The sequence below is a fragment of the Baudoinia panamericana genome (assembly GCF_000338955.1).
Source record: "Baudoinia panamericana UAMH 10762 unplaced genomic scaffold BAUCOscaffold_2, whole genome shotgun sequence".
Classification (NCBI taxonomy): domain Eukaryota; kingdom Fungi; phylum Ascomycota; class Dothideomycetes; order Mycosphaerellales; family Teratosphaeriaceae; genus Baudoinia; species Baudoinia panamericana.
The window spans coordinates 701265-716706 of NW_006911258.1; the positions used below are offsets into that span (position 1 = coordinate 701265).

Consider the following 15442-nt stretch of genomic DNA (forward strand, 5'->3'; position numbering starts at 1 on the left):
TGACCCATGAGACGCCTCCCTATATCATGGAAGGTCTTGGCTACCTTACGGAAGTTTGCCGTCACCCCTACCAATCAATTCTGTCTACAGCCTTCCGGATCTGGCGTGACATGTTGATTATACACAGCCGCTCGCAGTCGAAGCGCATAGATGAGTGCTTCAGGGCGCGCCACGGACGCGGAGGATGGTGAACTTCGTACCGTCGTGTCTGTTCTCCGCAATAGCCACGCCTTCCCCTGCCGCTTCCACCCTGCAGCCGATCGACCTCGCCCCGCATTCACTAGTCGATCCACAAGCACACCCCTCGCACCGAGGCGGACCATAACCGCGGCAAAGACGCAATGGCGCGAGTGAACTGCTTGTGCAGCGTTCGGAGCGTTTTGGCTCCCACCTTGGAAGCACTTTACAGGCCGCAAGAAAAGCGCCATCAAGGTCTTCTCAATTGCTATCATCTTCAATGGCGTCCATCAGAGTCGCTCCTACAAGAGCCCAGCGTGCCGTCAACCTGCTTCGCGCTGTGAACTCGGGCACGAGCTCCTGTCCATGCCATTCCAACCCACAACACCATCACAATGCACATCCGTCGCTCAACCCGCCTGCCGGCAATAGGAGGCGTCTGGCAACGCCTGTGGACACGTCACGACAGAAAGAATATGCGTATGTGCTGGCCGAAGTTGTGATCGGTTGATGTGCTTGGTCGGCTGATGTTGCTAGATTCGAGATGGCCGCGAGTAGTATACGCTTTGGACCGGGCTGTACGAAGGAAGTGGGCATGGACTTTGCCAATCTCGGTGCGAAGAAAGTCATGGTTGTCACAGACAACACGGTGTTGCAGCTCGACGCGATGAAGCAGGTCGCAGAAGGCTTGGAGAGGGAGGGCATTGCGTATGAAGTGTATTCGAAGACCAGAGTGGAACCGAAGGACTACTCGTAAGCTCGATGGTAGGGGCTGGGGAGACTGAGGAAGTACTGACTTGTTGCGCGACAGCATACGAGAGGCCATCGAGTTCGCCAAGCCATACGCCCCAGATGCTTTCCTTGCTGTAGGAGGTGGCAGCGTGATCGACACAGCCAAGCTCATGAACCTTTACACCACCTTCCCAGACGCAGACTTCTTGGACTTTGTCAATGCGCCACTAGGCAAAGGTATGCCCATTACGGCAAAGCTGAAGCCGCTCATTGCAGTACCAACAACAGCCGGTACCGGCTCAGAAACCACGGGCACAGCCATCTTCGATCTGGTCGAGAAGAAGGCAAAGACTGGTATCGCGCACCGCAACCTCAAGCCCACCCTTGGCATCTGCGACCCTTTGAACACTCGTACCATGCCCTCCGCCGTTCACGCCTCCTCCGGCCTCGACGTCCTTTGCCACAGCCTTGAGTCATGGACAGCCATTCCCTACTACGAGCGCATACCTCGTCCAACGAACCCGATCAACCGGCCCGCATATCAAGGCGCCAATCCGATCTCTGACATCTTCTCCCTCCAGGCGCTCCGGAGCACCGTCAAATACCTGCCCCGCGCGGTCAAGGATCCCGATGACTTCGAAGCGCAGTCAAACATGCTCCTCGCCGCCACGCTGGCAGGAGTGGGCTTCGGCAACGCAGGCGTGCATCTCTGCCACGGCATGAGCTATCCCATCTCCAGCCAGAACCCAGGCTATCAGCATGCCGGCTACCAAGTCACGACGCCAATTATTCCGCATGGAGTTTCGGTCGCAGTCACTGCACCTGCTGTGTTCAAGTTCACGGGCGCATCGAACCCCGAGCGACATCTGGCAGCGGCCGAGGTCTTTGGGGTGGACATATCGCAGGTGAAGAAGGACAGCGCAGGTGAAGTGCTGTCGGAAGCATTAGCGGAGTTCCTCGTGGGACTTGGCGATCAGCCAAGAGGTCTCAAAGCTCTGGGGTTCAAGAACAAGCATGTCGAAGGATTGGTGGAGGGTACGATCCCGCAGGCGAGAGTGCTAATGCTGGCTCCCAGTCTGGATACTTCAGGTGGGCAGGAGGAAAGGGAGCAGCTCAGAGGTCTATTCGAAGAGGCTATGGAGTACTGAAGCGCCATCTGTGAGTCATAGCTGATGCGTTGTAAAAGCGTGTATAGCAGCAACCGCGTGAACATTCGGTTCAAACCGCTAGAGTACTACGACCGAAGCCTCAAGCACGCCTTCGTCGCCAACTAGACTTCGTGTGACCTCGCCTTCGACCGCGCGGTCGACGCCGAGAATCATCAAGGCCTCCTTCGCCGCCCTCGCCACACCGTTCCCAGTGACGCTGTCGACCTTTGCTAAGCTTTCATCTTCTCCAAGATTATCAATCGGAGCAACACTCATGAAGCGGATGTTGACCCCAGCCTTACCAAGCCGTCCGCCTACGACACCGATCTTGCCAGGCTCGTCATAGTTACGGCAGATCAGTAGAGTACCTTCGGGCACAAAGGAGGTGCTGAATCGGCCCAGGCGCGAAATGTACGGCGTATTATTCGAGACGAAGCCAGTAATGACTTGATCGTCGACTGCCCGCCTTCGTCCCGTTGTAGCCGTCAACATAGGGTCCGGCCGTTGCGTCCGGCTGGCGGACGGAGACCGCGGGTCTAAACGCGCGCGAAGCGTGACTGAGGCGGAATAGCCTTCCTGCTCGACCTTGTCCCGGCTGCGTGACTCGTTCACAAGGATGCCGCGCTCCTTAGCTACCAGCTCCGCGTTGACGATGTTGATGTTGAGACTGTCGGCACTGGTGATAGGTGAGAGTAGGCCCTTAACCAAGGCCGCAAAGAGTGGCTTCGTTGTGTTGGTGGACGCCAGTGAACCTTCGTAGATAAGGTCAAAAGACGTGCGGAGACGTCGGGCGGTGTTTGATGGCGAGAAGTGCTGGGTGTACAAGCTGCCCATCTTCTCCAACAACGTCACGAACGGTCGTAACGTGCGGTACTCCTCTGGCAAGATGATTGGTGCGTTGACGGCAGAGCGCGGCAGCTGCCCGGAAAGTATGTGAAGTACTTGCGTGCATACATCGATTGACACATTCTCCTGCGCTTCGACTGTTGATGCACCAAGATGAGGCGTCGCTACCACGTTGGGATGCTCGATGAGCCGTGAAGCTGCATCGCCAGGCTGAGGTGGCTCGGATGTGAAAACATCTACCGCAGCGCCTGCAATCTTGCCAGCTTCCAAAGCAGAAAGCAATGCGGTCTCGTCGATGATGCCGCCTCTGGCCACGTTCAATATGCGGGCGGTAGGTCTGTGCAGAAGCATCGTCAGCATGCCGGGGACTGACTACATGTAATTTGCGGCATGCGTGCGGACTGTCACCTCTGCGGGACGTCGGATACGTACTTCATCTTGCCAAGCTCGGTGGCACCTATGATGCCCTTGGTTGAAGCAATCATCGGCGTGTGTATGGTCAAGAAATCAGCTTGCGCGAGGAGCTCGTCCATCGTGGGAACGATCTCAACGTTCGCCGACGCGGCCAATGATGGGTTGGCATAAGGATCGTATGCTACTAAGTCCATCCCAAGCCCACCAGCAGCACGAGCAACTGTAAGGCCGACCTTTCCGAGACCTAAGATACCGAGCGTCTTGCCCTTAACTTCGACTCCGACCAGCTTGCTCCGTTCCCACTTGCCAGCCTTCAGACTTGCACACGCAGCCCCTACATTACGTGCCGTTGCCATAAGGAGTGCGATGGTGTGCTCGGCGGCCGCGTTGATGTTACCTTGTGGTGAGTTTACGACGATGATGCCCAATTTCGTGGCGGCCTCCAAATCCACATTGTCGACTCCAACGCCAGCGCGGGCGACGACCCGAAGCTTCTTTCCAGCTGACAGGAGTGACGCTGTGACCTTCGTTTCCGAACGTACCTTGCAAAGACTGAGCGGCTTTTGGAGTAGAAAACGTTGGACTTTAGTACTTACTATGAGGGCATCATATTCGCTGATGATGTTGAGCAGCTCTTCCGCGCTAAGCCCTTTCCGCTCGTCGACCTGAAGAGCAGCCTGCAGCAGTCGAAGGCCGTCTGGCGATACCTTCTCTGGTATCAATACTTTCGGTCTCGCAGACTTGCCGTCTTGATGCATATTGTATTAGTGCGACTCCTGTGAGTACCAGAAGAACCTTCGCTTTGCGTTTGAGCAATGTCCCGCAGAGTTGTAACTTTGTGTTTGGTCGGGCTGCCGAGAGATCACAGACCACATTTAGCAGCTTCACGGTGGGCATGTGTAACAGGTACGTCTCGACCTCGCTGGCATCTGCGACTGTATACAAACCCCGCATATCGCCCCGCAGCTACCCCGGACCGACAAGAGTTGTACTAGTTTGCATTCGTCAAGGCCGAGTTGGCTTCGGCAGGTCTGCGCCTGTCGTCTGATTAAACTTAGAAGGATTGATTTACGCTGTCTACGGACGCGTCGAAGCCTGGATGCTGCAATGTTGACAGGCTAGCGGAAGCAGCCATAGCATCAATCATCTTCCGGTATAAAATGACGACGCTCCCAAAAGTGTTCTTAGGGTGATTCGCCCGGTAGGAGACACAGCCTGTACGGCTGCAGTGTCCTCTGATGGTCCGTAGTCCATTGCCGCGAAGCGGAAGTGCCACTTGCGTCTTTGAGGAAAGAGAACACATGGTCTTGGAGTTGAGTCGGCAAATTCACCTCTATGTCCTACCAACTGTTTGCTGCTGTGCTGATCTTGTGAATGAAACGTGGAAGTTGCAGCCTTGTCCTTTTCCTAAGTGCAACGATAAGCTTAGCTCACCCTTCTCGGCTGAATCCCGGCACCCAAGACACTTTGATTGTTGCTTACAGTCATACCGGTCTGGTCCGGACAGGCATGTGGTAATCCAGTACTAGCCGCGGATATTCTGACTTCAGTGCGTGGTGTTACACGCGTGGCCGTCGGAGGAACGAGAAGTACTGGTCCATAGCAGTGAAGCCGTGAGCTACAGGAGCGCTCGGGGTTCAGGATCGACCAGGCGAACAGGGGGACTGAAGCGACCAAGATAGACAGCTGCGCTTAATGGCCGGCGATGGCAGAATGTGCCCACTTTGATGGAGGTAGGATATATCTTTCAGAGCCATGAGTGATCCGGAGAAGCTTGGTTTGATACCAGTAGGCTCAATGAACGATATTGCATTGACTTAATGATGAGGCCACATTTGGGCGGTGCGGTGTGGTGCGGGTATATGCGTGCCATATCGGCCGTTGTCGACGTGAGATTGGAAGGGAAGGAGGTAGCGGGACCGAGGCGAAGTCGGTGTTTCGAAAGGAAGGCACGAAATGATGCCTGGTAAGGCAGCAATAGGCGCCGAGAATGACACATGACTAAGGTTCTGAGCCGCGTTCACCACTCGCAGCAGGCCAAGCCAACGCTGTTACCGATCTTCACCGTGCCTTGTGCCAGCATGTTGGACACCTTGATGCACTCCACCTCCCCACTTACTTCTGGGCTTGTCCCGCACGTGAATGACCTCGCCAAATGACTGCTTCACGTCACTCGCTACGTACAGACTTCTCTAGGTGAGCACGTCCCACGCTTTCCACCGATGACCATCCCACCACCCGAAACCCACCACCACCCGCACTTGCAATATCGACACATCCTCCGACATCCTGCACACATACACCACTGTCAACTTCCTCCGAAGCGGCACTGTGTAACCGTTCGGCACCATCACCACGCAGCTCTCGGCTCGCTATCCGCCGTCACATACGGTAGTTAAGCGAGCCTCCACTTACCCATGCCGCCTAGAGTTACTCGCTCGGCTGCAAAGTCCGTCGACCACCCCGCCAGTAACCATCAAACGTCACCCACGGCCACTGACGATACCGTTTCACTGCCACCGCCTCCATCACCGAGCACGGTCCGCAAGCGTAAGGCTCCCACTACCGACCCACCCCTCCGCCGAAGCAAACGGGCCAAAGGCGGTGCAGGTGTCGTAGCAGACCCATCAGTCCCGGTGATAGAACGGCAGCCGCGGGCTAAGAAGGCAAGCACGGCTATGTCCAGCGCCGGACCTTCATCAGGCACGTCAGGCGAGTCGTCACCACAGCAAACTCCACGTGATTCATCCAAGCGGAAGTCCAGCCGGAGAAAGTCGAAGGAGGATTCAAGCGGCTCGGCATGGGCATCAGGGTCACGTAGATCGAAGAAAGGCTCACGAAAGGATCAAGATGTGCTGATGAAGGATGCTGATGAGAAGGTGGACGACTCACACGACAAACCCGCAGAAGAAAGTTCGAGGCAGGATGCAGGTGGAGGCGCGGAGGCCGGCAACGACATGCCAAAACGCTATACCGAAGAAGAGCTTGACGAGATGGCTCAGAGGGAAGATCCATTCAGTGCCGGCTACCCTCGGCTGTATGGCGGTCACTCTGGCCTGTCTAGCAGTCTCAGAGCATTGAGCGGCATAATGTCGAGCACAACCGGACGGCTTCGTACCATACTAGAACAGCTCAAGACGAGAGAAGATCCGTCCGTGCAACTGATAGCGTTGCAAGATCTGTCCGAGCTTCTGCTAGTGTCAAATGAGGATAATCTCGCCGGCCACTTCCAACCAGATCAATATGTGAAGGAGCTGGTCACGCTGATGCAGCCCAACGAATTCACTGGTGAGGAAAACCCAGAGATGATGCTGCTTGCATGCCGCTGCATTGCGAACATGATGGAGGCGTTACCAGCCGCCACAGCGAGCATAGTCTACGGTGGCGCAGTACCCATACTGTGCCAGAAGCTGCTCGAAATTCACTTCATTGATCTAGCCGAGCAAGCTCTCAGTACGCTTGAGAAGATCTCTGTCGAGTTCCCATCGTCCATAGTCCGCGAGGGCGGCTTGACGGCATGTCTGAGTTACCTCGACTTCTTCGCCACCAGCACTCAACGGACGGCCGTCACCACTGCTGCGAATTGTTGTCGTAACATACCGGAGGACTCGTTTCCGACAGTGCGCGATGTCATGCCTATACTGCTCAACACACTCTCGAGTAGCGATCAGAAGGTGGTTGAGCAAGCCTCGTTGTGTGTCTCACGCATAGTCGATAGCTTCAAGTACCAAGAGAGCAGACTGGAGGAACTCGTCAGCACCGATCTACTCAAGGCCATTCTTCGTCTCTTGCTGCCCGGCTCAACGAACCTCATTGGCCCGAGCATCCATACACAGTTCTTGCGCGTACTCTCTACCACTGCTCGTGCAAGTCCACGTCTTTCAGTCGAGCTACTGAAGATGAACGTTGTTGATACACTTTATCAGATTTTGACTGGTGTGTCCGCGCCTCATGGTACCAACGACGCTGCATCGAAGATCGACAAGAACATCATCATGCAAGCTGTTATTCGTACACCTCGAGATCAAATATTCGAAACCTTGAATGTCGTCTGCGAGCTTCTTCCTGCGGTCACTCGAGACGGCCTGATGTTCTTGGACGATATCTACGACGCAGGCTACCCGCCATCGGACCACGTCTCTATGTCCGCTCGCTCCAAAGCTTCGACGAACGACACAAAGCTAGAGCTCCTGAAAGACTGTCCAGATGAGGTCAAGCGTTTTGCGGTCATTCTGTTTCCAACTTTGATGCACGCCTTCACGTCTACTGTCAATCTCAGCGTGCGGCAAAAAGTACTTACTGCTCAGCTCAAGATGCTCTCCAACTTTGATACTGAGATACTCGAAGAAGCATTAAGGGGTATGACATACGCTTCGCACCTGGCGTCCATTCTCTCGCAGCAAGAGAATAGCTCGCTTGTCACCTATGCGTTGCAGGCCGCTGAGCTACTGCTGAAGCGGCTGGAGGCCATCTACAGACCGCAGTTCTACCGTGAAGGCGTGATGGCAGAGATTTCTCGCCTATCCGAGCGGCCGCTGAAGGCTGATACGCCCATTGATCCATCAGCCGTCTCTGTCGAAGACCCTGCCGGCCAGGTAGAAGAGGACGAAGACGACGGTGGCGATGATGACGATGACGACGATCCCGAGCCTGAGGGTGATGAACCGGCCACGATTGAAGTAGACATGGACAATGACGAGGAGGACAATGACGACGAGGTGGACGAGGGAGGAGATGAGGAGAAAGATGACGTGCGTGAAGAGATTGCACGGCGTCTCCAGAACGAGGACGAGAACGAAGAGGATGATGATGCGGCGGAGGACCGTGTACAAGTGGAGTCTGAGCCGTCTCCGACACGGCCACGTCATGTCAATGACCCTCAGGATGTTATCACGCAACGTGCAAAGCGCTTCCTCGACGCTCATGGAAATGAAGGCACTTCAGATATGCGCGACAAAGCATCGCGTGTGCTGGACGATCTTCGTGGCCTGGCTTCCCAGCTCACATCCTGCTACAGCGGCCATACCGGGCGGGGCGGCATGGAGCTTTTCAAGCGTTTGGCCACATACTTCGAAGGTGATGCGCTTGAGAGCATTACAAGCTACGAGTTGATGACGTCTGGTGTCGTGGAAGTCCTCCTTGCACTCTTCAATGATCAGCATGAGCAAGCCGCGACAGAAGCACGCTCAGACTTCCTTGAGGTCTTCATGTCCGCGAATGGCAAAGCGAAGATCGCCACCGGTGCAGCTGGATCTCCAGTCACCCCATTCAGCGTTTTCGTGCTCAAGCTTCAAGATCTTCTCAGCCGCGCCGAGCACTTTGAGGTCATCACGGTTCATCACAATGCTTTTGACAGCAACCGCAGCAGCGCAGCGTCCATGCTCGCGAAGCAGCTCCGTCTGAAGCTTATTGCTGACGACGACTCGGGGATTCCACGTCACTTCCGGAACATCATGGTTTCCATCCATGCCATCGCAACGTTTAAAGCTTTGGACGACTATCTACGCCCCCGCATCACCCTGTCGGAGCGAGCGCCTCGTGCCCGTCGCGAAGGTATTTCCAGTGCCATGGAAGCGTATGCTGCAGTGATGGCTGGCCGGAGTGCGCGCTCTGGCCCACCGCCTCCTGTGCTACCAACACTTGGCAGCTCTTTGCCCACAAGGACAGCGTCCAGCAAGCCATCAAGAAGTAAGTCCAGCAAGTCAGAGCCTACGGTACCGTCAGAGGCCAACCGTCCTGACGATGCGACGAGCCGATTGCGTCGATCCTCAAGGAGGCACTCTTCGCAGCCATCGTCACTGGTCCCGGCGCCACCGGTACCCTCGGACCCAGCGCAGCCCGAAGCAAATGGGCAAGATCCACTGGAATGCGCAGATGAAGCCCAAATCGAGGACGAGGATGATGACGACATCGAAGCGGACCTTGAGGCGCTCGTGGACGATCTCGAAGAAGGCGGACTCGGACAGGATGTGCCAGATCCTTCCGCAGTAAACTTAGAGGTCGCCAACTCTGGCAAGGTTACTGCTCGAACGGACGATGGGGCGCGCGTCAGCACTCCTTCCCACGGGGTGCCGACACCGACTCACAAAGACCGACTGTCGGCCTCCGCACGACTGGCTCTGGCTCGCGAGATGCTGTCGACCCCAACTTCTTCCACCAGAGCTCTGTCGTACGCTTCTGCATTGCAGCAAACGCCGCAGGATTGGCACATTGAATTCAGCATCAATGACCAGCCAATCTCCAGCGAGACCACGATCTACCGTGCCTGTCACTTTAATCAGACACATGGCGATGATGTATCCGCACGCAATATCTGGCATGCTACGCATACGATCAATTTCAAACGCGTTCCGGGCCCGCCGCCAGCAGAGCGTACCGCTCTCACACCGCAGCAGGAAGTCGCACCGTTGTCGCAGGAAAATGGGCTGCCGCCGTCGCTGGACAAGAACCCAATCACTTCTGGCATTCTGCGTTTGATGAGTATTCTGCATGATCTGAACGCAAACCTGGATGATGTATTGGCGGAGAACAAGAAACCAGTCCACCTCAACGCAGAGCCTCTGTCGCAATTCGTCAATACCAAATTGACAGCCAAGCTCAATCGACAGCTTGAGGAGCCTCTTATTGTGGCCAGCCAATGCTTGCCAAGCTGGAGCGAAGACTTGGCTCGCCTCTACCCGTTCCTCTTCCCGTTCGAGACACGCCATCTCTTCCTGCAATCTACCTCATTCGGCTACGCTCGCTCAATGGCTCGCTGGCAAAGCTCGCAATCTGAGAACGATTCGAGACACCGGAACCGAGATGATAGACCGTTCCTTGGGAGACTGCAGCGGCAGAAGGTCCGTATCTCGCGTACTCGCATCCTCGAGTCCGCCATAAAGGTTATGGAGCTCTATGGTGGCTCGCAGAGCATTCTCGAGGTCGAGTATTTCGAGGAGGTCGGCACCGGTCTTGGCCCGACGCTGGAGTTCTACTCAACCGTTTCGAAGGAGTTCTCGAAGAAGAAAACCAAGCTTTGGCGCGAGAACGACTCCGGAGACCACGGCGACTATGCATTCGGCAGGCGCGGCCTCTTCCCAGCACCCATGGACGAGACTCTGGCGAACAACGAGAACGGCAAGAAGGTGCTGCATCTCTTCACCATGCTCGGCAAGTTTATCGCGCGCTCTATGATTGACTCTCGCATCATCGATGTGTCATTCAATCCAACATTCTTCCGCGTCGGTGATGGTACGGCAACAGTAGCGCCGTCTCTCGGCGCGGTGGCTGCTGTCGATGAGGATCTGGCAAAAGCATTGAAGATGCTGAAGAAGTACGCCAGCGCAAAGCAGCGTATTGAGGGAGATGACGGGCTTTCAGCGTCTCAGAAGCGGCAAAAGATCGACGAAATCCGTATTAATGATGCGAAGATAGAGGACCTGGGTCTTGACTTCACGCTCCCAGGCTACCCCCACATCGACCTCATCGAACGCGGCTCGAGCACGAATGTCACCGTCGACAATGTCGGACAATACATTAACGCTGTTGTCGACTGCACACTTGGCTCTGGTGTTCAGAGGCAGGTTGACGCTTTCCGCGCAGGTTTCTCGCAAGTCTTCCCATACTCGGCGCTCAAGGCGTTTACGCCGGACGAGCTCGTTATGCTGTTCGGTCGTGTGGAGGAGGACTGGTCGCTTGAAACGCTCATGGATTCGATAAAGGCGGACCATGGCTACAACTTGGACAGCAAGAGCGTCCGCAACTTGCTGCAAGTTATGTCGGAGCTTTCACCACAATCGAAGCGTGACTTCTTGCAGTTTGTCTCGGGCAGTCCGAAGCTGCCGATTGGAGGTAAGTGCTTTTGAGTGGAGCCTATGCTGTTATGTTGCTAACGGTTTCGTAGGCTTCAAGGCTCTCACGCCCATGTTCACTGTCGTTTGCAAGCCAAGCGAGCCGCCTCTGACATCGGACGACTACCTGCCGAGTGTCATGACGTGCGTCAACTATCTCAAGATGCCAGATTACACATCCATGGAAGTGCTTAAGGAGAGGCTTGGAGTCGCTATCAGAGAAGGGCAGGGCGCCTTCCACTTGTCGTAAGGTGGACTGCATCTGTGGAGCCTGAATCAACGACAGACCCGCAGTGTTCTATCTGGTGTTGCGTTTCGGAGTATGCATAGCCCCGGCGTTATAACACTTTCTCACAAGCGACGAACAACAGCTACGGTTGGGAACGATGGGCATTTGGCGGTCACGGGACTTGGTGGGTATGGAGTTACATGGCTAACAGACTGGGTTCACGACTGATGTCCCCTACACGGCGTGTGTGAGGTTCGTACCTGAAGAAGCTACAATTTCGCGCTATACCAAGTGTGATTAACATTTCTCAAGCCTGCTGCTTTGCATTGCCACGACCTCCAATCTGCTCTCATTCATGTTGTTTCTAGGCCTAGACTTCGCGTGCATGAGCCCTTTTCCAGCTAGCGCAACGCCCCAGCCACAAGAGCTTGCGCCACGTTTGTCAGTCAATCGACGTCGCTGACCGCTCAGCTGTTGGGAGAATGTATGTCTCTGCTTAGCCCACGGCCGCGGCCTTTGTGGCCTGCGATGCCCAATGTATATGTTCACTGATGCGTTGCTTCTCCCTCAAAATGGTCCGCAATCCACTCACGCAGGCTTGTAGGTACCTCTAATCTAGAAGATCCCACAGGCGTCCAATCACTTCGACGGACCACTCGCGGGCTGCCAGCTCAACATCCGAGACCAGACGGTGGAGAGCTCGCAAAGTCGCCAATATCGTCAGTGAAGAGCCTACGAAAGATTCAATCGACACGCCATTCGCTGCCCGGCCATTCATTTGAGGACTAATTCGCGCCGATTCTCCGGTTGGCTGTGAAGTGATACTCTATCCCGGCGCCCTTTTCCTCGATTCTGCTTCCTCACCTTGCGCAGCCATTGTCTGATAAAGGATCTTTGTTCGAATCCGAGCTTTGTCAATTTTGGGCGCACGAGCCCTACTAGGACCACCGATTTGTACATACGACTATAGCAAGTCTTTCAAGTAACTACACTGTACAAGCATAGTCGCATCGCACCAAGTTGAGAGACAACAGGAGCTTTCTGGGCAATCACCATACTTACGTCAAGTTGGAGTTCGATAGGCCCAGTCATGGTGCTTGGACAGACGATCACGATTGTGAACCAGTCCGGCAAGGTTGTGAAAACATCGAAGAATCTTGCCAATGTGTGGAATGAGGCTAGGAGTGCCTACAACGAGAAGAAAGCGGAGCTACTCGCCTTCCGGAGGGGCGACCAGGCCGGTAGAAGTGGCGAGCGAAATGCGAGGCGACAGCTGGAAGCACTGAGCTTGGCGGATGACTTGGAAGCGCGTACGAGCTCCCGGCAGGGTTCTAGGACCAGGCGTGACGGCAGCAATGTCGTGAGACGGAAGCCAGTTCCTGAACCTCATGTAGAACGCCCGCCTGTCGAACGCGGATACTCTGACAGCTTCTACACGAACGAACTGCCTTCGCCAGAGCGCTCGCATCGACCATCACCGCTGCGCCGTGAAACGAGTGACTTCGGAACGGCAGAACCGCGGATAGGCGAGCTCGCAAGAAGACACACTTCAGACCTCGAAGAGCTCCATCGCCACCGCCCAGTGCTGCACTCTCGAAATGCCAGCTACGATGGTATAGACATGGATCTCGCTTATGGTGAGCTACCACCGCCGCTTCCAGAGCGCAAGTACGACGATGAGGTTGCGCTGCGCTCGAAGATGAGCGGTCTACAACGCTTGCTGGACGAGTGCAATTGCTTGCAACATTCCGCCACTGCCATTATCCAAAACCTGCAAAAGAACCCGGATAACCTCGCCGCTGTGGCACTGACGTTGGGCGAGATCAGTAATCTCGCCACCAAGCTTGCCCCAGGTGCTCTTATGTCGATGAAGGGCTCCTTTCCTGCCATCCTTGCTCTTCTTGCCAGCCCGGAGTTTGCTATCGCAGTAGGTGTCGGCGTCGGCGTTACGATAATCGCATTCGGCGGCTACAAGATCATCAAGAAGATTCAAGCAAAGAAAGACGAGCGGCGCCTGATCGACGGTGTTTCGCGCGTCGAACCCATGCTTGTAGCCAACGAGCCAGACAGCCCGAGCCAGGTGTCAGAGATGGATGAGCTTCGTGAGATTGATCGAATTGAGCTGTGGCGGCGCGGCATTACCGAAGCTGAAGCCGAGAGTGTCTGCACTAGCGTTGACGGCGAGTTCATCACGCCGGTGGCTACCAGGACGTTGATTGAAGAAGGCCGCTTAACAGAAGCTGAGCTGAAACCGAAGACGACGAGCGGAAGTAGGAAGCACAGAAAAAGGTCAACAGGCAGTGCGCACGGCAGCAGGAGCAGCAGTAGCAAAAACAAGAGTGGGAGCAGAGAGAAGGCTACGAAGGCGCCCAGCGGCCTGCGCATGCTTTTCAAGACCCATGCTTGAAGCCCAGCAGAGCGAATGTAATCATGAATGACAGTACATGACTTTTCGAAGCGTTCTAGCGACCTGTTTGCATGACAGCAACTCAGCCTCATGCTGCGAGCATACAGTTTAGGTCTCCATCAATATTCGCAACCGTCCGTGGGAACGACTCCTGCCGTGTCGCTACGCCGAACCTTACCGTTTCCTCATCCCATGGCAAATCCTGATCAATATATGCCGTTCGCATGGTCGACGAAGTCGAAGTCGTCCGCCATCTCAGACACGGAAAGTCCAGGCGATTCGTATTCTACGTCACCCAAGCCGTGATCTGGCATAATACGGGTGGGCTCCTGCGCAGTCACGAAGCTGGTCTGCGTCGCCACTGGGAGCCCTGGCCTAATTTCTTCTTCGACATCAAAGCCCGACTGAATGTCAGTCGGGGTGGATGATGTGTGATCCACCCACCACCCTTGATTGGTTGCACCTAGGATGCGCCTTACACCCTTGAGACCCTCTGCGACTGTTTCCCAGCTTGCCGTGGCCTGCATAACGTGGTCAAAGGCGCCTTTGACCTGTTCTATCTGAGAACCGGTAGCCTCGCAGTTGTCGCACAATGGAATGACTTCGCCGGCATGGGCAAGCCGTAGCCACTCTACGAGGTTAGCCCAGTGCGGCTGACCGTCTGTGTGGATGGTGATAATGCCATTGCACCTCGTATACCCGCCGACCAGCTCCATGGCTCCATTGACGTGGAATCGTGTCCCATCCCCATCCCTGAAGCTGTCGGCGCGCTTCAGCCATGGTAGTAGGGAGTCGATATCGTAGTTGCGGATGTAGATGACGAAGTTGTTCTCTCGGTAATATATCGGACTCGCCTCAGTACGGAGTTGCTGGCATAGAGACATAAGGCAAGGCTCGGCATCCGATTCCGGATCGTTGGCTGCGATCAGTATACCGGTCTTCTTCACAACACTGTGCCGGATGATGTTGCTCCGCGCAATCCCTGGCAGGGCGAGTAGTCGAGGCTTGCCATAGACCCTAGCCTTGGTATTGTGCTCCCGCTGTAAACAGATCAGCATAGGTAGCATCTCATAGGCGTAGCTAAATCCGTAAATGCTTACCGCAAGCTCTGGATGCTGACCGCTTGAGTTGAGGTTGGAGGCGAGTTGCAGATCAACAGCATATTGTCTGTCGGCCTTCAAAGCTCTTTGATGCGTCAACTGCCATGTCTCAAAAGCTTCCTTGATCCGGTTGGTTTCGACCCGCTCTACTTCGAGAGCAGCTTTCTTGCATGACACATCTTCTTCACCGACATCGTCGATCTTGCGCTTCGTCGCCTGCTTATTGCTCACGAGTACGGACCACATGGCTATCCAGCGCGGCTGCGGCTGGCTCAAGATTTATCGATTCTGGCTCCTCTGCCGTGGAGATCGAATGCAGCAATCGAGAGCCTGGAAGACGTCCGTTTTGGGGATAAGCAGTTTCGTAAAGTGTTATCAGGTCAAGTGACTCTGGGCTGCGTAGCGCAACACAGCTGTCATTCACAACACTACATTCACCTGTCCTTAGGCATCCGTATCCAGAGGACTCGCATTGACCGCGGTCAACCATCGTAAGTAGATATCGTCACTCACCTTGTTGCACGAACTCCCGATGTCAGTCAAGCCCTACCTCAGTGCTT

General features: G+C 55.2%; 5 protein-coding genes across 5 annotated transcripts; 3 read left to right on the forward strand and 2 right to left on the reverse strand.

The window, feature by feature from the left end:
- The first annotated feature begins 324 nt into the window (after nt 1-324).
- BAUCODRAFT_348772 (uncharacterized protein) lies at nt 325-2096 on the forward strand. Its single transcript, XM_007675123.1, has 3 exons — nt 325-657; nt 715-930; nt 989-2096. Exons 1-3 carry the CDS (start codon nt 458-460, stop codon nt 2055-2057), a joined length of 1485 nt encoding a protein of 494 aa, XP_007673313.1. The 5' UTR covers nt 325-457; the 3' UTR covers nt 2058-2096.
- Nucleotides 2097-4267, reverse strand: BAUCODRAFT_348634 (uncharacterized protein). The gene is made up of 3 exons (XM_007675124.1): nt 3914-4267; nt 3336-3859; nt 2097-3240 (listed from the first exon to the last, which is right to left on the reverse strand). The coding sequence occupies exons 1-3, from the start codon at nt 4073-4075 to the stop codon at nt 2136-2138; spliced, it is 1791 nt and encodes a 596-aa protein (XP_007673314.1). The 5' UTR covers nt 4076-4267; the 3' UTR covers nt 2097-2135.
- A 1158-nt stretch (nt 4268-5425) lies between these two features.
- On the forward strand, nt 5426-11812 carry BAUCODRAFT_30147 (uncharacterized protein). Its single transcript, XM_007674762.1, has 2 exons — nt 5426-11147; nt 11200-11812. The coding sequence occupies exons 1-2, from the start codon at nt 5735-5737 to the stop codon at nt 11394-11396; spliced, it is 5610 nt and encodes a 1869-aa protein (XP_007672952.1). The 5' UTR covers nt 5426-5734; the 3' UTR covers nt 11397-11812.
- A 653-nt stretch (nt 11813-12465) lies between these two features.
- BAUCODRAFT_63157 (uncharacterized protein) lies at nt 12466-13782 on the forward strand (the record flags this gene model as incomplete). The annotated part of the gene is made up of 2 exons (XM_007674899.1): nt 12466-12703; nt 12833-13782. The coding sequence occupies 2 exons, from the start codon at nt 12466-12468 to the stop codon at nt 13780-13782; spliced, it is 1188 nt and encodes a 395-aa protein (XP_007673089.1).
- Nucleotides 13783-13988: 206 nt separating this feature from the next.
- BAUCODRAFT_145129 (uncharacterized protein) lies at nt 13989-15128 on the reverse strand (the record flags this gene model as incomplete). Its single annotated transcript, XM_007675125.1, has 2 exons — nt 13989-14822; nt 14883-15128. The coding sequence occupies 2 exons, from the start codon at nt 15126-15128 to the stop codon at nt 13989-13991; spliced, it is 1080 nt and encodes a 359-aa protein (XP_007673315.1).
- Nucleotides 15129-15442: the final 314 nt, after the last annotated feature.

Excerpts from the sequence above, each read along its gene's own strand:
- BAUCODRAFT_348634 (XM_007675124.1), bottom strand. The coding sequence starts at position 4,075 with ATGCATCAAGACGGCAAGTCTGCGAGACCGAAAGTATTGATACCAGAG. Across the intron at positions 3,860-3,913 it reads GCGAATATGATGCCCTCATA|GTACGTTCGGAAACGAAGGT; the intron begins GTAAGTACTAAA and ends AGTCTTTGCAAG. Across the intron at positions 3,241-3,335 it reads ACCGAGCTTGGCAAGATGAA|ACCTACCGCCCGCATATTGA; the intron begins GTACGTATCCGA and ends GCTTCTGCACAG.
- BAUCODRAFT_30147 (XM_007674762.1), top strand. The coding sequence starts at position 5,735 with ATGCCGCCTAGAGTTACTCGCTCGGCTGCAAAGTCCGTCGACCACCCC. Across the intron at positions 11,148-11,199 it reads TCCGAAGCTGCCGATTGGAG|GCTTCAAGGCTCTCACGCCC; the intron begins GTAAGTGCTTTT and ends ACGGTTTCGTAG.
- BAUCODRAFT_348772 (XM_007675123.1), top strand. The coding sequence starts at position 458 with ATGGCGTCCATCAGAGTCGCTCCTACAAGAGCCCAGCGTGCCGTCAAC. Across the intron at positions 658-714 it reads TCACGACAGAAAGAATATGC|ATTCGAGATGGCCGCGAGTA; the intron begins GTATGTGCTGGC and ends TGATGTTGCTAG. Across the intron at positions 931-988 it reads GTGGAACCGAAGGACTACTC|CATACGAGAGGCCATCGAGT; the intron begins GTAAGCTCGATG and ends GTTGCGCGACAG.